General features: G+C 37.2%; 1 protein-coding gene across 1 annotated transcript in view; it reads left to right on the top strand.

Annotated features, from left to right (window-relative positions):
* Positions 1 to 19,093, top strand: part of LOC106671609 (cytosolic carboxypeptidase 6) — a 122,240-nt gene that overhangs the window by 8,818 nt on the left and 94,329 nt on the right. The window contains exons 2-3 of the mRNA XM_024229924.1: positions 6,103 to 6,230; positions 7,931 to 8,053. Coding sequence (XP_024085692.1) covers positions 6,103 to 6,230; positions 7,931 to 8,053 — 251 coding nt within the window. The remainder of the gene's footprint in view (positions 1 to 6,102; positions 6,231 to 7,930; positions 8,054 to 19,093) is intronic.

Below are 19,093 nucleotides of genomic sequence, written 5' to 3'. Positions count from 1 at the left end.
CGGATGGGGTAAGACATGCCTGTGGATGAAAAAATTCTTATATGGTTACAAAGTAGCCGTACAGTCTTCGGTAAGGTAAATGCGACGAAATAGACGGCACACTTGCGAAGAAAGATTTAGAAGACACCATCAGCTAGTATTGTAAGTTCAGCATACAAGGCAACTTGGTAGGACTGGTGGGAGTAGCCTCACGAATCAAATGCAACCCGGACTTACAGGATGGCTTCAATTTCTATTAGACCATGGAATCATCGCCTTAGGCTTAAAGTTCTTCCGGTTTGCTTTTGCAATGTCATGAAAGACAGCGCGTTGTTGTATTATCGTCTCCTTCTTCGTCGACAATCTTCGTCGTTGCGCACCCACCTCACACAAAATTCCTACCTAGCCGACTGTTACTTCTGGGGTTCCGACTTATCCATCCTGCCCAGCAGGTGTCTCCCGTGGTCGTATCCTTGGTCTGGTGGGACGTAGGTTTAGAAAAACTTTTTTTATCGTGCCAACGTTTCGATCTTTATTGAGATCATCTTCAGGGCCTGGGATTTACAAACATTGTTTAAATTATACAAATACATGTAGGATGTGAAAAAATAAATTTATACAATGATAGAAATTTTGGACTCAATCAAAGTATTAGTACGCACTCAAAGTGTTTGTTAACTTATAAAAAGGACTTATCTACGACACATTACTCAATTCGACAGTATGGAAATATCAGCAAAGCATCAAACTCATATAGAATTGTACTTTTCATTTCAACATTACCCATTGTTCAATTAATTAATCTTTATATAAGGTATTAGTTGAGATAAAAAATCAGTGTCACGAGCGGGATTCGAACCCACGACCCTCGGCTAAATACGCCGCTGCTCTACCACTTGAGCTATCGTGACTTCGATCCACTCGGACACTAACCTTCCATCTCAACCCCATCATTCGAATTTTCCGTCCTTTTTGCCATTTTTCAATTTTTTTCGTGACACTGACTTTTTTATCTCAACCAATACCTTATATAAAGATTACTTAATTGAAAAACGTTATTCGGTCAATCGGACCACGAACTCTGATGAATTTCCCATTGTACTGCAAATTTTAGAATGACCTCAACATCCCTTACGTTTCCCATAAACTCTCTATGTAACGAATTCAATTCACTCACTGGTCCTCCTAATTCCTGAATAACCCAGCTTTCCTCAGCCTTAATGCCGACTAAGTAGCCATTATGTTGTCCGTGACTTTCGCAATGGTAATATTCACATCGGATCTGTCCTATTGGTGGAAGATATTACAGTTGAAAATCTAGGCAGAGGTAATATCTGCAGCCTAGCATTGAAATTAAGATGTAGAAGGGGTTAGATTAGGTATTTAACAGGAGGAATTTAACCTAAGAACAGGTACGCATCAAAGTTTTGCATAGTTTGTAAACCGGCGATAAACCCCTTCCACTTGACAGACAAAAACTTAATTTTTTTCGGTTAGAGGAAGTTACACGAGTTTAATCGTGATAAATAAATATACCTACATAAATATACATAATAATTACATTTACCTATTGACTGATTATAATTCGCGAAAGTTTTTTATTCATTTTTTTCATTTCTAACAAATTTTAGCAGTCATCAATTCAATCAATCAATTCAAATTCAGATTCACACATATCATCTCAAGGATTGCCAGGGGTGCAAATCTAGGACTCAATGACACCCTCATGTTTTATGTAACAAGGATCAGCCAGAAATGTAATTCAACCCACACCCTCACGTGGAATTATGGTCGTCGTAGAAGTTTGACAAACAAAATAACTTAAACTATTTTTAATGTATGTTTTATGAAAAATGAAATGATAATTATGTACATTGTCAACGGATCAATGAGGTCGTTGATTAAAAAAAGGAATAGAATACAAAAATTTAACTAAATCCCCAAACGTTTTGAAACTCCTCTTTTCACTCATATCCTAATACAGCAGAGGGTGTTCAGGAACCGGAGTATAGCTGAGAGACTAGCGTGCCCTACTGGGGCGATGGAAAAGACCACTTTTTGGCCTCAGACTACCTATTCCACATATCTTCAACCAAGAAGGACCACAATTTTGAACAGATTCAAATATCCAACTTACATAAACAAAGAAAAAGTTAAGATTTCGGTCGGAGTTTCACATAAGACGTCTGAAAATGCCTGTTGACACCATGAAATTCATATTTTATAAGAAATTTCAAATGAAAATACCCCACACAGAAGACTGATAAAGCGGGGGACACACTTACCCGATGCGACGCTAACCGATGCTACTCTACGCAAATCCAAAGTCCAATTTACTTACCCCCGTGCACATCTGCCCGATGCTATGCCACGCTACACTACTCTACGCTCTGCGATCCCCACTGTCCAGATTTTCGTCGGGTCGCATCGAGTACAGTCGAAGACAAAAGAACCGGACACTCATATTTTTATTCAAAATACATGTATTATTGTCGATATATTAATTACAACATATTTATTTTAATATAAACCAAATTAACCAAGATCAAAAATTCATTAGTTTTTATTTTTAAAAAAATTAATTTTAATGGTTTAGTAGGAAATTGATCAAAACACCGGTATACCATTTTTTGATATAATGAATTTAACTAACAATTTATTACATGGGTTTGCTCATAAAACTTAACTAAAAATTTATTTCATCGTTTTGCTCATAAAATTACACAATTTTCGTCAGGACACTGATATTTTTTATTTAGTTTCTTTCAAACTATGTATATGTAATTTTGCCGTTTTATTAATTACAACGTTATTATTCTAATGTAAACCAAATTAAACGAAATGAACGAAATTCGTGAGTTTTTATAAAAATTATTTAATTATGATGGTTAGGAAGAAAATTTATCAACACACCGGAATAACTTTATTTAAAACTCACTAGTTTTCGTGGACCGCTTGACCAATTAATATATGTCGATTAATTAAGGTTTTTAGTTGAGATAAAAAAAGTCAGTGTCACGAGCGGGATTCGAACCCACGACCTTCGGCTAAATACGCAGCTGCTCTACCACTTGAGCTATCGTGACTTCGATCCTCTCGGACACAAACGCTTCATCTCAACCGCACCTTTTGAAAAATGGCGAAAAGGAAGGAAAATTCAAATTCGTGACACTAACTTTTTCATTTCAACCAAAGCCTTACATAAAAAGATTAATTAATTGGAAACTGTAATGTAGGTCGAAAGCTTGGTGAGAATTACAATACTCACTTCTTTGTGTCCGCATGCCTGATCTGCAAAAAATTGCTGATACACTGAAGTGATGGATTACACGCAATTTTCCCTTAACCCTTTACACATAAAAACAACTACACACTTCACTAATTAGTGTAATTTGTTGACGTGGTGTGCTCCCATACTACATACACTTTCACGCTTATAAGTACATTCTCACGAAAAAGTTTACACAGAATGCATCACCAAACGATTTATATATACACTAATACGATTTACTGCTAATTTTGCTAATTTGTATATACATAGATCTTTATGTTTGGTCTATCGGAACGTAGGTACTACTCAATCTCTAAGGAACGGCACAGTGAGCAATTTTTTTCTCCATGATGTACACATAAGCGGTCTTTAGCCCAAAATAATATGTCCGTTGGTCAATAGTGTATGGCCGATTCTGAGTCGTGTTAAGATGTGCCCTATTACCACGGATAACTACACTTGAACGATTTAAACAAATTGAACTGAAATTTTCAGCCGGCAAGGTAAAATACTTTAGCTCTTAGTTTGTGGTTATTTGAAGGAAGAAGATGATGTAGATTTGACAAATATTCAAGAGTTAGAGGGCGTCAATCCAGTAAATAAACATACATAAATTTATGGTTTTGACAAATCAATTAAATAAAGAACTGCAACGGTATAAAAGGTTCATTTTAACCTTTTTCCCAAACTTTCTAGTTCTTTTGCCCGAGTTGTATGTTTTAAAAATGTTTAAAAAATAACAAAGCAAAATTTAATAAACCAACACGATCTAGGCATTTTTTTTTACTGTCTACGCTTGGTTTGTTAAATTGTTATAAGGGGAATCCGGCCATGGCGAAGCACCCTTAGACAGTAGAGATAGTCTTCTTTTATTTTCATGTTTTCAGGCGGTGCAATTTCGTCGAGGATCATTTCTCCGAGAGTTTTCGTTTGGGTTTAGCGTTACGCATCTCGCCGGGGGAAAAAATCCCTAAAATAACACGAGGATTATTGTTTGAAATAATAAATGTTATCGTTTTCTGCCGATTACTGACTACACTTCTAGTATAACGCTGGTATGGTTAATTACATATGCTTCGACATGAAAATTAAGCCAATTCGTAATCTGAATAATATAGTAATGTAAAATTTAGTGTGTGGTGTTTAGTGGCCGTTAGTTAATGATTATTTGGGTATCATGACATGCGGTCTGATGTGACGTAGGTTTTAGAAAAACATTTTCTTTGTCTTGTCACGTTTCGATCTTTATAGAGATCATCTTCAGAACCTGGGATTTACAAACATTGTTTAAATTATACAAATACATGCAGGACGTGATAAAAGTGAATTTATACAATGCTAGAAATTTTAGACTCAATCAAGTATTTGTCACTCAATAATCGTAAAATTTAGCAATTTTTGTAATATATTAAAAATCCTGTTTCTTCTGTACCTTCTTTTGATTGTAGATTTTTTTATTCTTCGTTAATCCATCATAGTGCAAAGGCAATTGATTACGTGTTATTGGATGTCTTTTTTTTGCTTTTTTGGCAATTGGCTCAGAGACTATCTGTAACCCTTTTTGATCAAATTTTTAAGTCCGTAGCCATTGGGAAATCTAAAACAACATTGTACACTTCCAATTCATTTAATTGTAGTACGGATATATAATTAAACGGTTTCATCAGCTTTCCAATTCTTTACAGTCTGTCCAACATTTTTGTTCTTTCACTATTATACTTTTTGCTTTTCATTATGACATGTTCCAGGTCTTTCCTCTCTTCGCATACTAAACATAGGACGTCTTTGCCCTATTTTCTTCAAATATATTCCACTTATTCCGTGGTTAGACCGGATTCTATTTATTGTAGTACACTTTGTTTTAGACATTGGAAATTTAAGGCCTCCTCCTGATCATCGGTATTTCTGTAAAATTTACCAGTGGAGCAGGAGTCTAGTTGCTTCTCCAAAGTGCCATATACTTCCTTTTGTAAACTGCCTTTGAACTCCTCAACTGGGATGGCGGATTTTAAATTTCGCCCTTTTTTCACAGCTTGCCTTGGACTTCTCCAGGACCCCGTACCCAACAGAAGGTGCCGTTCTAATAGTCTATGGCTGAGTACCATAATTTTGGACACCGTATAGAAGCAACCTGACTGTAAGTTGAAATTTTTAATGCTCTCCACCGAGCTCCTTGAATCCGTCAGGATAAACACTTTCTCTTCCATCAAATTTCCTCCCAATATGGCATCCAATGCCGATTTAGTTCCGCTGAAAAGATAGTTATTCATTCAGTTTGTATTTTCCATTCTCTTTTGTCTGGACATCGTACGAAGCCCATCGTACACCTTCATCACCTTAGAACATCGGTAAATAAATATATGGAGAAGGGCACAAGGATCTAAGATCCCCCAAAGAATTTTATTGGCCATATAGAGTTAGATGAAGCTTTCCGATAAGCCAATGCAGGTGGTATGAGACAGCTGATAAGGAAAACCGTCCTTTTAGTAATCATGAATAATACCAGGAGAAGAAAAAAAAATTGTAATTGGAAATAGATTCAAAGTGAAGTTTTCGGGATTTGCAAAAACAGGACCAGGAGACCGAAATACAGGCTATCCAGGAGTGGCACCTTTCAATTAGGTGGGATCCTTTCTCTATATGAAGGTCATGCGGGCTTTGGCACAAGTATAAGTGTTCATGTGTCGACCTCACCTGGTCTAGTCTTAATTGACTTGAAGACTTGACGGGTGAGGATGACCCTTCTTCTACGAGTCAGATCCTCCGACCTTTCGACAATGCCCTTGATCTCTTCACTCCCGATCCGGCCCTATGATGCTGCCATATTCATCATGTTTTTTATCGCATTTCAGCATCATGCTATCCAATCGAGTTGGTTCAGTCCGGAGGTCGAGACGTCCCGGTGATAGTCTTTCCGTTATCCTCCAAACCTACATATCCGGCTACCCATACAAAAACCATTTGCAGAGACCAGTTCATGGTATCTTTCCAAAAAATGCACAACGATAGGGTCGATGGAGAACCATCGTCCTGAATCACCCCAAGAGAGAGTCAAAACCACTGGGGCGGGAGCGACCACGAAGCTGCGATACACTGCTTTAAGCCAGGAACACACTTACCCGATGCTACGCCATGCGACGCTACCCGATGCTACCCGACGCCTTGCCACGTTTTGGTGGGGTGTGCACATCTATCCGACGCAAACGTCGCGTACAGTCCACAGCGTTTATCACAATAATCACTAGCACAATCGCAACGCATCTTTTGTTCTTAATGCACTATTTTGAGCAAAACCTTGTAATAAATTTTTAGTTAAGTTTTATGAGCAAACCATCTAATAAATTGTTTGTTAAACTTAATTGTTTTAAATAAAGTTACTCCTAACCATCTAATTAAACAATGTTAAAAAAACTTATGCATTTTTGATCTCGTTTAATTTGGTTTACATTAAAATAACATGTTGTAATTAATATAACGACAAAATTACATGTACTTAGTTTGAAAAAAGCTACAAAAAATATGAGTGTCCTGTTCTGATGCTACCCGACATTAGAAAATGGTGTAATTTTACGAGCAAAACTATGAAATACATTGTTAATTAAATTTTATGAGCAAAACCGTGTAATAAATTGTTCCAATTTTAGTATATGTACCGTCGAAGCGAGTACAATAAATATTGTTAGTTAAGTTCATTATATCAAAAAATCGTATTCCGGTGTTTTGATTAATTTTCTACCAAACCATTAAAATTAATTTTTTAAAATAAAAACTAATGAATTTTTGATCTTGGTTAATCACAGTTAATTTGGTTTATATTAAAATAGGTATTAATATAACAACAATAATACATGTAGTTTGAATAAAAATATGAGTGTCCGGTTCTTTTGTCTTCGACTGTACTCGCTGCTACCCGACGACAATGTGGACAGTGGGGTTCGCGTAGCGTAGCATAGGGTAGCGTTGCGTGGCATCGGGCAGATGTGCACGGAGGTAATACAATCTTATGGAAAATTGGAGTTTGGATTTGCGTCGGGTAGCGTCGCATGGCGTAGCGTCGGGTAGCGTCGCATGGCGTAGCATCGGGTAAGTCTGTTTCTGGCTTTAGTCGTGTTTGATATTTTATGGTTCAATATTGTACAGTATTATTTATGTTAAAATTTACAATTGAAATCCGGCGTCGGAGTTGAATTTCAAATTTAAATTTAAAAAAATGTACCGTTTTTATAATGAATTGGCCATACAAATTCATGTATGCGATAAAACAAAAGCCTAATTAATAGGAGGTAGCAAACATAACGAAGTAGTACCATAACAGTATGTAAATAAAGTTTTTTTTTCACTCCACCCCTGTTTCTTAAAAATAAAAGGAAACATTGAAAAATCACAGTTAAACTAGAAGGGAAAGTACATTTGTGATTTAATTAAAGCACAGCAGCCCAGCACTTCCTCTCCTCCCTGTTTGCATGGAATTATCTAGAGCTTAATGAACTGTCACGAGAGGCGGGAGGTTGATTAAATACAATTACGCTTCAAAACACAGGGCGTAAAATGATAGTTAATTGAAACGACGAAATTCAGGCTTTCCACGTAGGCAAAATATTCACACACACACACACACACACACGCCCTCTGCGACCATCGAGCCGGGAATTTAAAAATTATGGAACTTTTTTGTTGCAGAGAGCGAAGATAGCGAAAATGAAGGCAGCATGGGCAACGTGACCAGGGTCGTTATGCGCCCCCCAGGCCACTCAGGAAAAGCGAAAAAAGGACATCTGTGCTTCGACGCATCATTCGAAACTGGTACGTAATTTTCTTTCACACTGCAAGAATATAATGAAATGTACCTCTTTGTTATAATTTTGTTATTGAGATTTAAGAACACTTCAGAGAAATAATAGTGAATTAATCTAACCCTATCTATCGTTCTCTCATGTCTAACTTTCAGAGAAATGGAATCCTGAATGTATATATGTAGATAATCTTTCGGAATGAAATGCTCGATAGTTTTCTCAAAAAGTAATTCCGTGAAATTTCCATTGGAATCCAATGGACTAAACTATGACCAATGATCTACAAAAGTATATGTAATTATTAATATTTCTTTTATTGTGTGGTGATTAGTGACAGTTAATCGATAATTATTCAGAAATCGTGAGATGCGGTTTGGTGTGATGTAGGTTTCAGAAAAACATTTTCTTTATCGTGCCAACGTTTCGATCTTTATTGAGATCATCTTCAGGGCAAAAGAAAATGTTTTTCTGAAACCTACATCACTCCAGACCGCATCTCACGATTTCTGAATAATTATTTCTTTTATTAACAAATTTCTAATCATTAGTAATAGTAGTGAGTAAAAGTGACACTCTCAGTAAAGTAGACCAAATACAGGGTGACTGGCGATAAGTGTCAAAAATTTCAGGGGTATTTCTACTCACCATATGCAACAAAAAAATTGCTATATAAACCCCTGTCCAAATCTCAACGGTAAAGGAGTAATTTTCGAAAAAAGAAGACAATTTGGATTTGTTTTAGGCAGTTTTTAAAGCCCTTAAATGGGACTTTAATAAAAATCAAAACATATTCTTGAAAACAATAACAAAAAACAATTTGGATTCGTGCGAAGTCGCTTAAACCTTTTAAAACCGCTGATACGAATTTTCAAAGGAATAAAAAAAAATTCTACAGGATTATCAATTTGTTTTAACCCGATGTCCTGTGTTTCGCTTAAAAATTAATAGTTCCTCTGGGTATACAAATTTAATATTGGCTCAAGTGTTTGACAGTGTAATGTCAAAGTTCAACTTCGTTGATGAGAGTTCGTCAATAGGAAAAAAATAAGGTTGTAATCAATAAAACCACCTGAAACGTTTAATTCCGTGGTTGTGATTCATACATTGACCTGCAAAAAATTCCACCCACTTGTAAGGTAACGTAATTTGTATATATTTTTATACAGTAATCAAAGTTTCACGTTTTTTAACGTTTACTAATTGAGTCTTTGTCTAAATAAGTTAAAAAATGTAAATTGCTAAGGCAAATCAAAAATGAAAAAAAAGTCGGACAGAAAAAATTTGTTTTAATTTTATTTCAGGTTTTTTATTAACATTTCAATATCGCGTGTTTCCTCTTGCCGAAGACGCCTCGGCATACTTTCTACCAGTCTGAAAATGTCCCTTTGCTGGAGGTTAGCCCATTCTTCACGAAGAGTTCTTTCATGATCGTAAAGTGTGAAGAGGAAGTGATGGACGTGCTCTTATTCGTCTTTTGAGGTTATCCTATTAGTCGGGGGTCAAGTCTGGAGAATGGGCTGGCCAGGCTAAAACCCTGATGTTATGCTGTTGAAAGTTCTTTGTACTATGCGAGCGACATGTGGACGGGAATTATCGTGCATTAGATCAGCGGATTTACGTTGATTTCATCGAGGATAGGCAACGCATGATGTTCCAAAATTTCATCCACATGGCGAGTGGCCGTCAAAGACCCTCCACGAACAAAAACCAACTCTGTACGACTCTCCGTTGAAATTTCCGCCCACACCATCATTGAGCTACCCTCAAAAGGTCGGCTCTGGGAAAAATTTCAGGCTTCTTACCTTTGCGTTCTCCACACTTTTTCACGGCCATCTGGAGATCGTAGAGCAAATATACCCTCATCTGTAAAAAGTACAGAAGACCAGTCGTCCAAAGACCAATGGCTGTGTTCTCGATCAAATGGGTGCCGTGCAACTCTGTCTGTTCTGGTCAATTCTGGTCCTCTTACCGGGCGAAAAGCCAGTCATATTGATTAAAGTTCTTTGCCCACTAGAACGTATCATACTAGGACCGTAACCGTACCGACACATGCAAATAAATATTCTTTACATCATTTAGTATTAGAAAATGCCCACTAAACCGTTCCGTCACCGGCCAACACCGTACCGTGCCGTTCAGTCAAAAATCGGCTGCCGAGAATATTTTGCAGGTGTCGGTCCGTTGTGCGCATCCGGCCTACTGTGTTGCTGTCCCGTTCAACATAAGTTCTTTGCATTTGACGAAGAGATCTGTGTTTGTGTTCTATTGTATTGTGAGTGTTTGTGTCTTCATAAAAATGGAGGATAAACAACTAATAGAATATGTTCGTAATTACGAGTTTTTATACAATTTACAACATCTAGTGTTTTTTTTTTCCTCTTCCTCGTCCAAAATAATGGCAATCATGGCCAATTCTCGTATAGATAATTTTCTAATAGCCATACTTTATTTAACAAATTCACTCCACACAAGAAAACAAAAGTTCACAAACGACGCGTTTTTAAAAAAGAAATGTACGGCAGCGACTGAAGCAGGACGGCTACTAAACGTTTTTACATGCGTGTTACAAACGGGTATAGAACGCGGTTCATCCGTTGCAGTGGGCATAGTAGTGACAGGACCGTTTTTTTTTCGTGCCTGACACGGTCCTAGTTGATACGTTGGGGCAAAGACCTTTAATCTTCTTCGAGCAGTGCGTTCAGAAATTTGGACACTTCGAACATCCTGGAGCTGATGAATCGCTTGAACAAAAGTAAGGTGCCGGTTTCGAAAAATTCTCAAAATCAAAAAACGGTCATCCTTTGGTTCTGTTTCCATAGAGCGCCCAGAACTGGGCCTACTATGGTATGACCCAGTTTCTAGAATGTCTATCGGGGTCTCGCAGAGTTTCGTAGGGAACTCCGAGGGCAATAGCCGCACCTGATGGTCGTCCATCTTCAATAAGTGCCATACCACGCGCAACATCGTCAGCACTAAGTGATAAAAACTAAACAGTTTATTGTTTCAGAATTCAAATGAGACTGAATAAACATTTTAAACCTTTATCCTTGTTTTGATTTAAGGATAAAGTTTGTTTACCTCTTATTGGTATTCTTAATTCAAAAATATAGATAAAAACAATGTGACAAATTAGGAGCAGAATTTTCTTTTATGCAGAAAGCTTAAAAAAAAATCAATCTAGTTCAGGGGCTCAAACCAGTGAGTCTCGTCCACGGGCTGAAACCAGGAGTCTAGGACAAGGGCTCATCTCAGTGAAAATCTCGTCGAAGGGCTCACCCCAATGAGTCTCATTCCGGGTTCACACCAGTGAGTCCAGTTCAGAGGCTCACACCAATCAGTCCCGTTCAGGGGCTCAAACCAGTGAGTCCAGGTCAAGGGTTCCAACCAGTGAGTGTAGTTCAAGGGCTCACACCAGTCAGTCTAGTCCAGGTGCTCACACCAATCAGTCCCGTTCAGGAGCTCAAACCAGTGAGTCCAGGTCAAGGGTTCCAACCAAGTGAGTTTAGTTCAAAGGCTCAAAACAGTGAGTCTAGTTCAAGAAGCAAATCTCAGTCTGGGACTTAACCAGCGATCTCACCCAGCCATAGCCAGCGAGGACCAGCCGTTGCGACTCATTCGATGAGGCCGACGGTCGAGATACCGCAAGGACTCAGAAGATGCTGAGGACGCTGATCGTGGCTAGCGTCGTTTGTGGCTGACTTATCTGATATATTGTTATTTTTTGTGCATATGTAAAAAGCGGAATTGTGTTCAAATAAATGTTAAGATATACTTTCTAATTTATCAAATTCTCGAACCTTACCCTCCCCTCACAAAAATAAGTAGCGAGGTGCTTACGCCGACAACTCAGTGTTTGCTAGAATATAGAGTGATTGTTCGATCCGGCGCGCCGTCTCCCCTGCTTACAATATCTTTGGATCTCTATAGTGAGCGTGTAGGAATGCCACCTCCAAACTAGCAAGAAAGAATATGGCAAAGGTTGGCAGCGTCAGTGGAATCGTTCGAGAAGCTTTCGCGCCAAGTACACAGTCAGTGGGTGGGCTCCAGTCTAAATCGCAGAAGAACCTATCAAACCCAACTGAAAATCAGTCGCCGTCGACACACGAACACTTTTGGGCAAAAGTCCGAATAGAAAAAGGCTGTAGAACAAGGTTGTTCCATTTGTCCTACTTGTGGACAAGGAAGGATGTCTTTCTTGGCTCCATATAGAGAACGTGTAGGAATGCTATACGATATGAGAAATGTATAAAGGGTGGAGGAATATGCCTACTCGATCTCCCTACTTAATTAAATGGTATGTTAATTGAGAAAGAATGTATAAAAAAGCGAGTGTGTTTAGAATAATATGCTGTAAAGTTACTCCGATCTTTTATACGATTGGTAAAATTGGCTCGTTTCTGTTAATTCCTCGATCGTACTGCCTTTCTTCATCAGCTCGCTCTCTCTCTCTCTCTCTCTCTCTCTCTCTCTCTCTCTCTCTCTCAATAACTCTCCCTTTCTCTTATTCATAAATGTTTTGAGCAATTTGTTCAAGTAAACGTCTTTCGGCAGGGCGAACAAAGTGATGGTGAGGTTAAACGCCTCCCCAGACGGCACACGAATGGTTCCGTTTCTCGTCAAAACGAATAAATCAAAGTGGAGTTATTTTCTCCGGGGTAAAATGGTAAATCCTCAGAGCCGTTCCTAAATCATCGAGTTCAAATTGAAAGGGAAGAGATCAATACGCACGGTTGTAAACAGTTTGACTCGTACGTAAAAACATTTAGAAGCTTGTTTGCGTTATAATGATGGATATGCTTTTCGACCAAAAAAATTGGAAAAAAACCCAAAAATCACTAAATAAATCATTTAGGAACCGAAAATGAATAATACCAGGGATTACCGAAGGGTTAAAAGTTATGATTTACTGAATCTTGAATGAGAATTTTGAATCTTTTATTATTTTGTTTTATTACAATATTAATGTTGTAATATATCCCAACTGACACTATACACACTAGCATTCCTTGTCATAAGTTACTGGAGATAATTTGGATATCATGAGATGCAGTCTGGTCTGAAGTAGGTTTTAGAAAAACATTTTCTTTATCGTGCTTTTCAACGTTGCCTTTTTGCCTCGTGCAACGTTTCGATCTTTATTGAGATCATCTTCAGGGCCTGAGGTTTATTAACATTGTTTAAATTTTTTTCACATCCTACATGTATTTGTATAATTGGAACAATGTAAATTGTATTTTGGTATCGACAAAAATCCATTCTAAAGGGTCCTCATTTTAGAAAAACCGGCAGTGAACGGAAAGCGCCATAGGCATTTCACATATCTTAGGGTTTATAAGCTGGGAATGGCGCACCGTTGTCCAAAATTGCCGTAAAGCTGTAAAAAATAATTGTGTTCAAATCTTCTCATCAAAAAGCGTTCTAATATATATACTATTGTATGCTGTTTATCTAGGAATAATTTAGCAACTATGTCTCAGGGATTAGCGAGAACAATGGACCCAAAACAGTAAATATTTACGGTAGCACCACTGGGTGACCCTCGTTCACACTTCTCACGCCATGAGACCACATTCAGCAGATTTGCTTATTATATATTGTTGTGTATAGTTGCAAATTAGGGGACCGCGGAGGCCAAGTGGTTAGAGCATCCGACTCGTATTTGCCACATATATGGTTCTGGGTTTGAATCCCGGCGCAGCCTTTAACTTTTAATTGTTAATAACATCGAAAAGCTATAGTAAAGTGGTTAACCAGTGGTTTACCTCCCACTTGTATTTTCCTAGTGTGCATTCACTCTTCTAAAAAATAGCCAAGAGTTTTGCTATATTTTATTTTATACCCTGATGATCATAACACGCCAAGAATATACTTTTACCAGGAGCCATCTTAAATTTATTCTCCTTTCTACCTGGCGTAATGACAATCAGATGTCCTATACTGAAGATCGATTTTGCCCCGAGGGCTAGTTTGAAAAGGGGGAAACTATTACTTAGTTAAGTTTTCACACAGGCCCGCTCGTGTTTGGAAAGCAGAAACGGCAATCGATTTATCCGCACAGACTAATGAAGTTTTTATACACTCTGATAAATTTATGAGTCACCGAATTAGAAGTTACCTGATCTATTGAATAAAACTATTTTATAGTTATTGCCTGACGGTTATATCTAAAGTTTTGGGAAGAAACTAACTCTCATCCATTCAATGTCTCAACATAAAAACGATCATTCGTCTCTGCCCCTCTAACTCACTCTGAAGGAAGTACGGTCCTAAATTTGGTCACATAAAAAATAAAAGTTCAGTTCACTCATTGTCCCTCTCTTTCACTTTCTCTCTCGCGCACTGTCCCTCTCTCTCTCTTCTTTTCTCTTTTCCTTCACTTCTCTTTCAAATGTCTTCTTTCTTCAGAGCTATCAGTGTCTCTCACCCTCTCTCTTTCTCCTCTCTTTAACTATGTACCTATCTACCTATTTTCCTTTTTCCCTTTCTCTTTCCCGTAACTATTCTTTCAAGTATCTTCTATGTTCACCAATTCTTCAGTGATCTCTCTCTCTCTCTCTCACTCTCTCTCTTTCTTTCTCGTTCTCACTCTCTCTTTTTATCTATCTCTATCTCCATCTCTATCTATCTATTTTTCTCTCAATCTCTATATTTTTCTGTCTCTTACACTATCTCAATCTCTAGATTCCCTTCACTCTCTCTCACTCACTCTCTCTCTCTCTCTCTCTCTCTCTCTCTCTCTCTTACTATGTTTCTTACTATCTCACTCTCACTTAGCTCTCCCCCTCTTTGTTCTGTCTTTCTTATACTCTCTATCTTACCCTCTCTTTACCTCTCTCTCTCTCTCTCTCTCTCTCTCTCTCTCTTTCTCTCTCTCTTTCTATCCATCTCTTCCTCTAATCTCTATCTCCTATTTTCTCACGCTCTTACTTTATCTTCTCTTACTCCTATTATCTCCTCTCTTCCCTCTTTTTTCCCTCTCTGTCCTTCTCTCTCATACTCTCTATTTCTTGTTCTCTTCTATTCCCACCAACCCTCTCTTTATTTGGGATTAAGATTAATTCTGTGATTCAAACTAAAACCGTATTCTTTGATCATTCATTCTCTCTCTCACTCCTCTCTCTCTCTCTCTCTCTATATATATATATATAACNTCACAATATTAATACTCGACATTCAAATCAGTTCTTAATTCGAAAACATAAAACAAAAACTCTTAGCAACTCTTTTTTACTAAAAAGCATTAGGATCATAAAAAATATAGCATCATATGAAAAATGTAAAAAACGAAAAATTATTCAAAAATAAATTAAAATAAATACTAATTTCCAAAGATGCATAATCAAACAGCACCTGTCCTATCAATCTACATACAATTTTTATATTATGTCTACATATAAATTTTACAGTATGTTTACAAAAATCTTAGTTTATTATGTTTCATTTTGTTTTTTGTTTTTAATTTAAATTTAACAATTTTTTCTTTCTACCAAATACCCCTTCATATATGCGTTCACTAACTTTATAGTTTTCACTTTGTTTTAAATTTCTTTTATATTTGTGTTTGTTTTTTAGTTGTAATTATTGTAAGTTGAAATCTTGCATTGTTTATAACACAATTGAAACTGATTAAAGCAAAAAATATGGATGTTCCATAATCATTTTGTTTGTTTATTGTGTGAAACCGATTGCAAGTGGGGTCAATATGGCCTAAATCTGCGAGTATTGTAAATAAAGCGTTTCAATTCAATTTTCTCTTTCTCTCTTTCTCTCTCTGTTCCTCTCTATTTCTCTAACTTTTTCTTCCCCACTTACCACTAAAACCGCATTCATTTGATCATTCATTTTCCCTCTCCCTCTTGTTCACTTTGTTTGTGTTTTTCTTTCTCTCTCTCTCTCTCTCTCTCTCTCTCTCTCTCTCTCTCTCTCTATCACTCTCTCACTCTATCTATCTATCTATCTATCTCTATCTCTTACTCTGTTTCCTTAACTTTCTTTTCCACACTCTTCCCACTAAAACCACATTTATTTAATATTCATTCTCTCTATCTCCATCTCTCTCACTCTCGCTCCATCATCTCTCTATCTCCCTCTCTCCCTCTCTCACTCCCTCTCTCTCTCTCCCTCTCTCTCTCCCTCTCTCACTCCCTCTCTCTCTCCATCTCTCTCTTTCTCCCTCGTCTGTCTAACTTTATCTTTACTTCTCTTTTTCTTCACTCCTTTCCTGCATATCTTTCTTCGGTGTTCTCCCTCTTTATTATTCTTCAGTGCTCTACCCCATTCTAACCCAATCTTTCTCTTTTTATCGCTTCCCCTCTTCCACATTCCCTTTCTCTTTGTTTTTCCTCGTTCATTGCCAATTGACTTACATTTCTTTCGTGGTCTCCCACACCTCCTCTTTTCCAAAAACATAATTGGTAGGTACGCAGTAGCACATACATATACAAAATTAACGCAAGTACATAATCTTTTCAAAACAAAATTATCTTTCAAACGGTGGCATCAGTTTTAACTGTAAATATAATAAAAAATTTCAATTATCTTTTCATGTTTTCATCAAGGGTCTGAAGAACCCCTAAGTTTCCCAGCTATTAATTGGTAGAATTTATTATTTTCTTACCGGGTGAAACTTTTCCCCCTTTCGCCACATAGATCTTCTTTCACGCAGAATGTTTTTCTTCCCAAAGTCCAGTTAGGATGAGAACATCGTGGAAAACAAGGGTTGTAGAAGTTTTCTTCTTTTTCAACAACACGTTTTGCGTTTTCCCTGTTTTTCTACTCAGACGAATGTCACTTGTGACAAAGAAAGAATGTAAAAATAAAATTACGTGCAATATCAGTTAATATAGATATTTTTAACCTTGAAAATTTCCCTTTTTGCTGTTCTAAGACGACGTTTTAGGAATGCCGGGCTTAATTACTTTTCAGTGTTATTTCTTGATTATCATTATCCGTCTTGTCTCTTAATTTATATTAGTCCATACTTTCTATATCTTTAGTGATTAATTTTGTATTATTTTATTCTTTAGTGGGCATTAAATTCATGTTTGAATTGCATGATGTTAAAGACTTAAACTTTGATGTGATAGAAACAACGTGCTTAATTGACTTTAGATCCATCTGCCCTTGTATGCGGCAAAAATAGATTATTAAACAGTGAATGGTAAAATTAATAAAACAAAACGTGACAAACTATAAATCTCGCTAAAAACGTCTACCTTCAATTATTAAAAAAAGTAACAATAGAAACCCTAGCCGTTTCAACTTTGACCTTCATGGTTGCAGTGTTTTTTTTTTTTTACTCCCAATGGCACAAGGTACCTGAGGTATAACGAATTTTCCAATATCGCTTACTTTGTAGGCAAGCTATGGCATTCAGTTTGGAAACTTGATATATTAACTTTTTCGAAACATAATGAAAAAAAAAACACCTGGATTCAATTACGCAACAGCCTGCATGAAAATTTACAGAAATGTATCCATAAATCTCGAATTAATAACTTGACCAAAATCTAAAGAAAACTCAATCATTCTTTTAACCATTTAAGGCCTCATGTTGACATAGAGCAAGGCTAAGTTTTGCAATTTGATTAAAAGTTTATCGGGAAATCCTGTAAGTTTAGATTGGCGCCGAAAATATCAGTGCTGTCAATACAAGGGCAGAAACAGAGCAGGAGCAACACTGCGTCCGCCCTAAACTCACGGGGTTTCCTGCCAACCTTAAAGAAAATTGCTAAAGTTAGCATTGCTGTAAAGTAACTTGGGTTAGAAATGGTTAATTATAAATTGGATATGAAAATTTTTATGTTTGGCAAATATAACAATCGATACAAGATGATGTGGTGGGGTGAAGAGCCATGTTGGTTATAGAAGATTCCAAGTTGGAGATTTTATATTGGCGCCAAAAGATCAGTGTGGCCAAAACACACTTGAAACAGGGGGAACAACACTGGGCCCGCCTTTAACTCACGAGCTTTCTGCTAACATTAACAAAATTACTAAAGATGCAGAAGCTAAATGCTCTAAAACAGCTTTAGACTAGAGAGGATTAATAATGAAACAAAATAATCTGGATTTCGTATTTATTACATTTATTTTCATTAATAAACATATAATCTTTGTTTTTTCTTCTTTTTAATTAAAAAACTTTTTTTTCCAAGTGATATTTTTTAGCGAGGGTTCACAACAGCAGAGGTCATATCAACTCTCGGGGTCCTGATATTTTTGACAAAAAAAACTAAAACAATCGTGTGCCAATGCAGGGCCGCCGTATTCTAACCCAGGACTTACAGTGATGAGCACCGTAAACGCCCAGACCGTGTTTGCCGGAAATGTCGAGGCTCGTTGTAAAAATACACCAACAAGAACCTTTTCGGTGGATGGCATAAGACAATCGATAGAAAGATGACAGGAATTCATCAATGATGTCAGACACATCCTGTATGTATTATTGATCGCGTTCTAAAAATAATTGATACAAACTTTTAACAACGGCATTAGTTTCTAATCAAACCGATGCATCTTTTATTCGGGAGGTTTGAACGATTGAACGATTCAGTTCATCTCACTTTATAATTAGAAGTTGAAGGAGTGGCCTTTTGTCAATCGGATCGTTCTGGATTCAATCAGTTTTATTCGACCTAGATGTAGATCTAGATGTATCATTCGGGGAGTGCAATATACTGCGCACTTTAAGAGCTGTTGTATCCCGCGTTCTGTACTTATAGCACACCGTTGAGTCCTAGTTCATCAAAGAACATGGTTAGTAAGCCCGGTTTCAGTGGTCGAATCTCCTCTGTTACAGAGTATGTCCCAAACACTTCCTCCCTGCGGGCAAGTGTAGCGCCACAGTTTGGTAGTAGGTATGTTGGTGTTTCTTCTGTTTCATTACACATCTGCACTTGCCGTGTTGGGTTCTTCTTCAGATGTCCATTTAGCTCGTCGTGTCCTATTAAGAATTCTGTTAGGATTTACACCGCCCAGACAATTTATTCCTTTGCGGTCCAAAGTTTCAAGTAATTCGTCAACTGTTAGGCTCCAATGAAGAGGTGAT

This window comes from Cimex lectularius, unplaced genomic scaffold, assembly GCF_000648675.2.
Source record: "Cimex lectularius strain Harlan isolate CLEC.00 unplaced genomic scaffold, Clec_2.1 scaffold429, whole genome shotgun sequence".
Lineage (NCBI taxonomy): Eukaryota > Metazoa > Arthropoda > Insecta > Hemiptera > Cimicidae > Cimex > Cimex lectularius.
The sequence above is the reverse complement of the archived record's forward strand: the minus strand, read 5'-3'. Positions and strand labels throughout refer to the sequence as shown.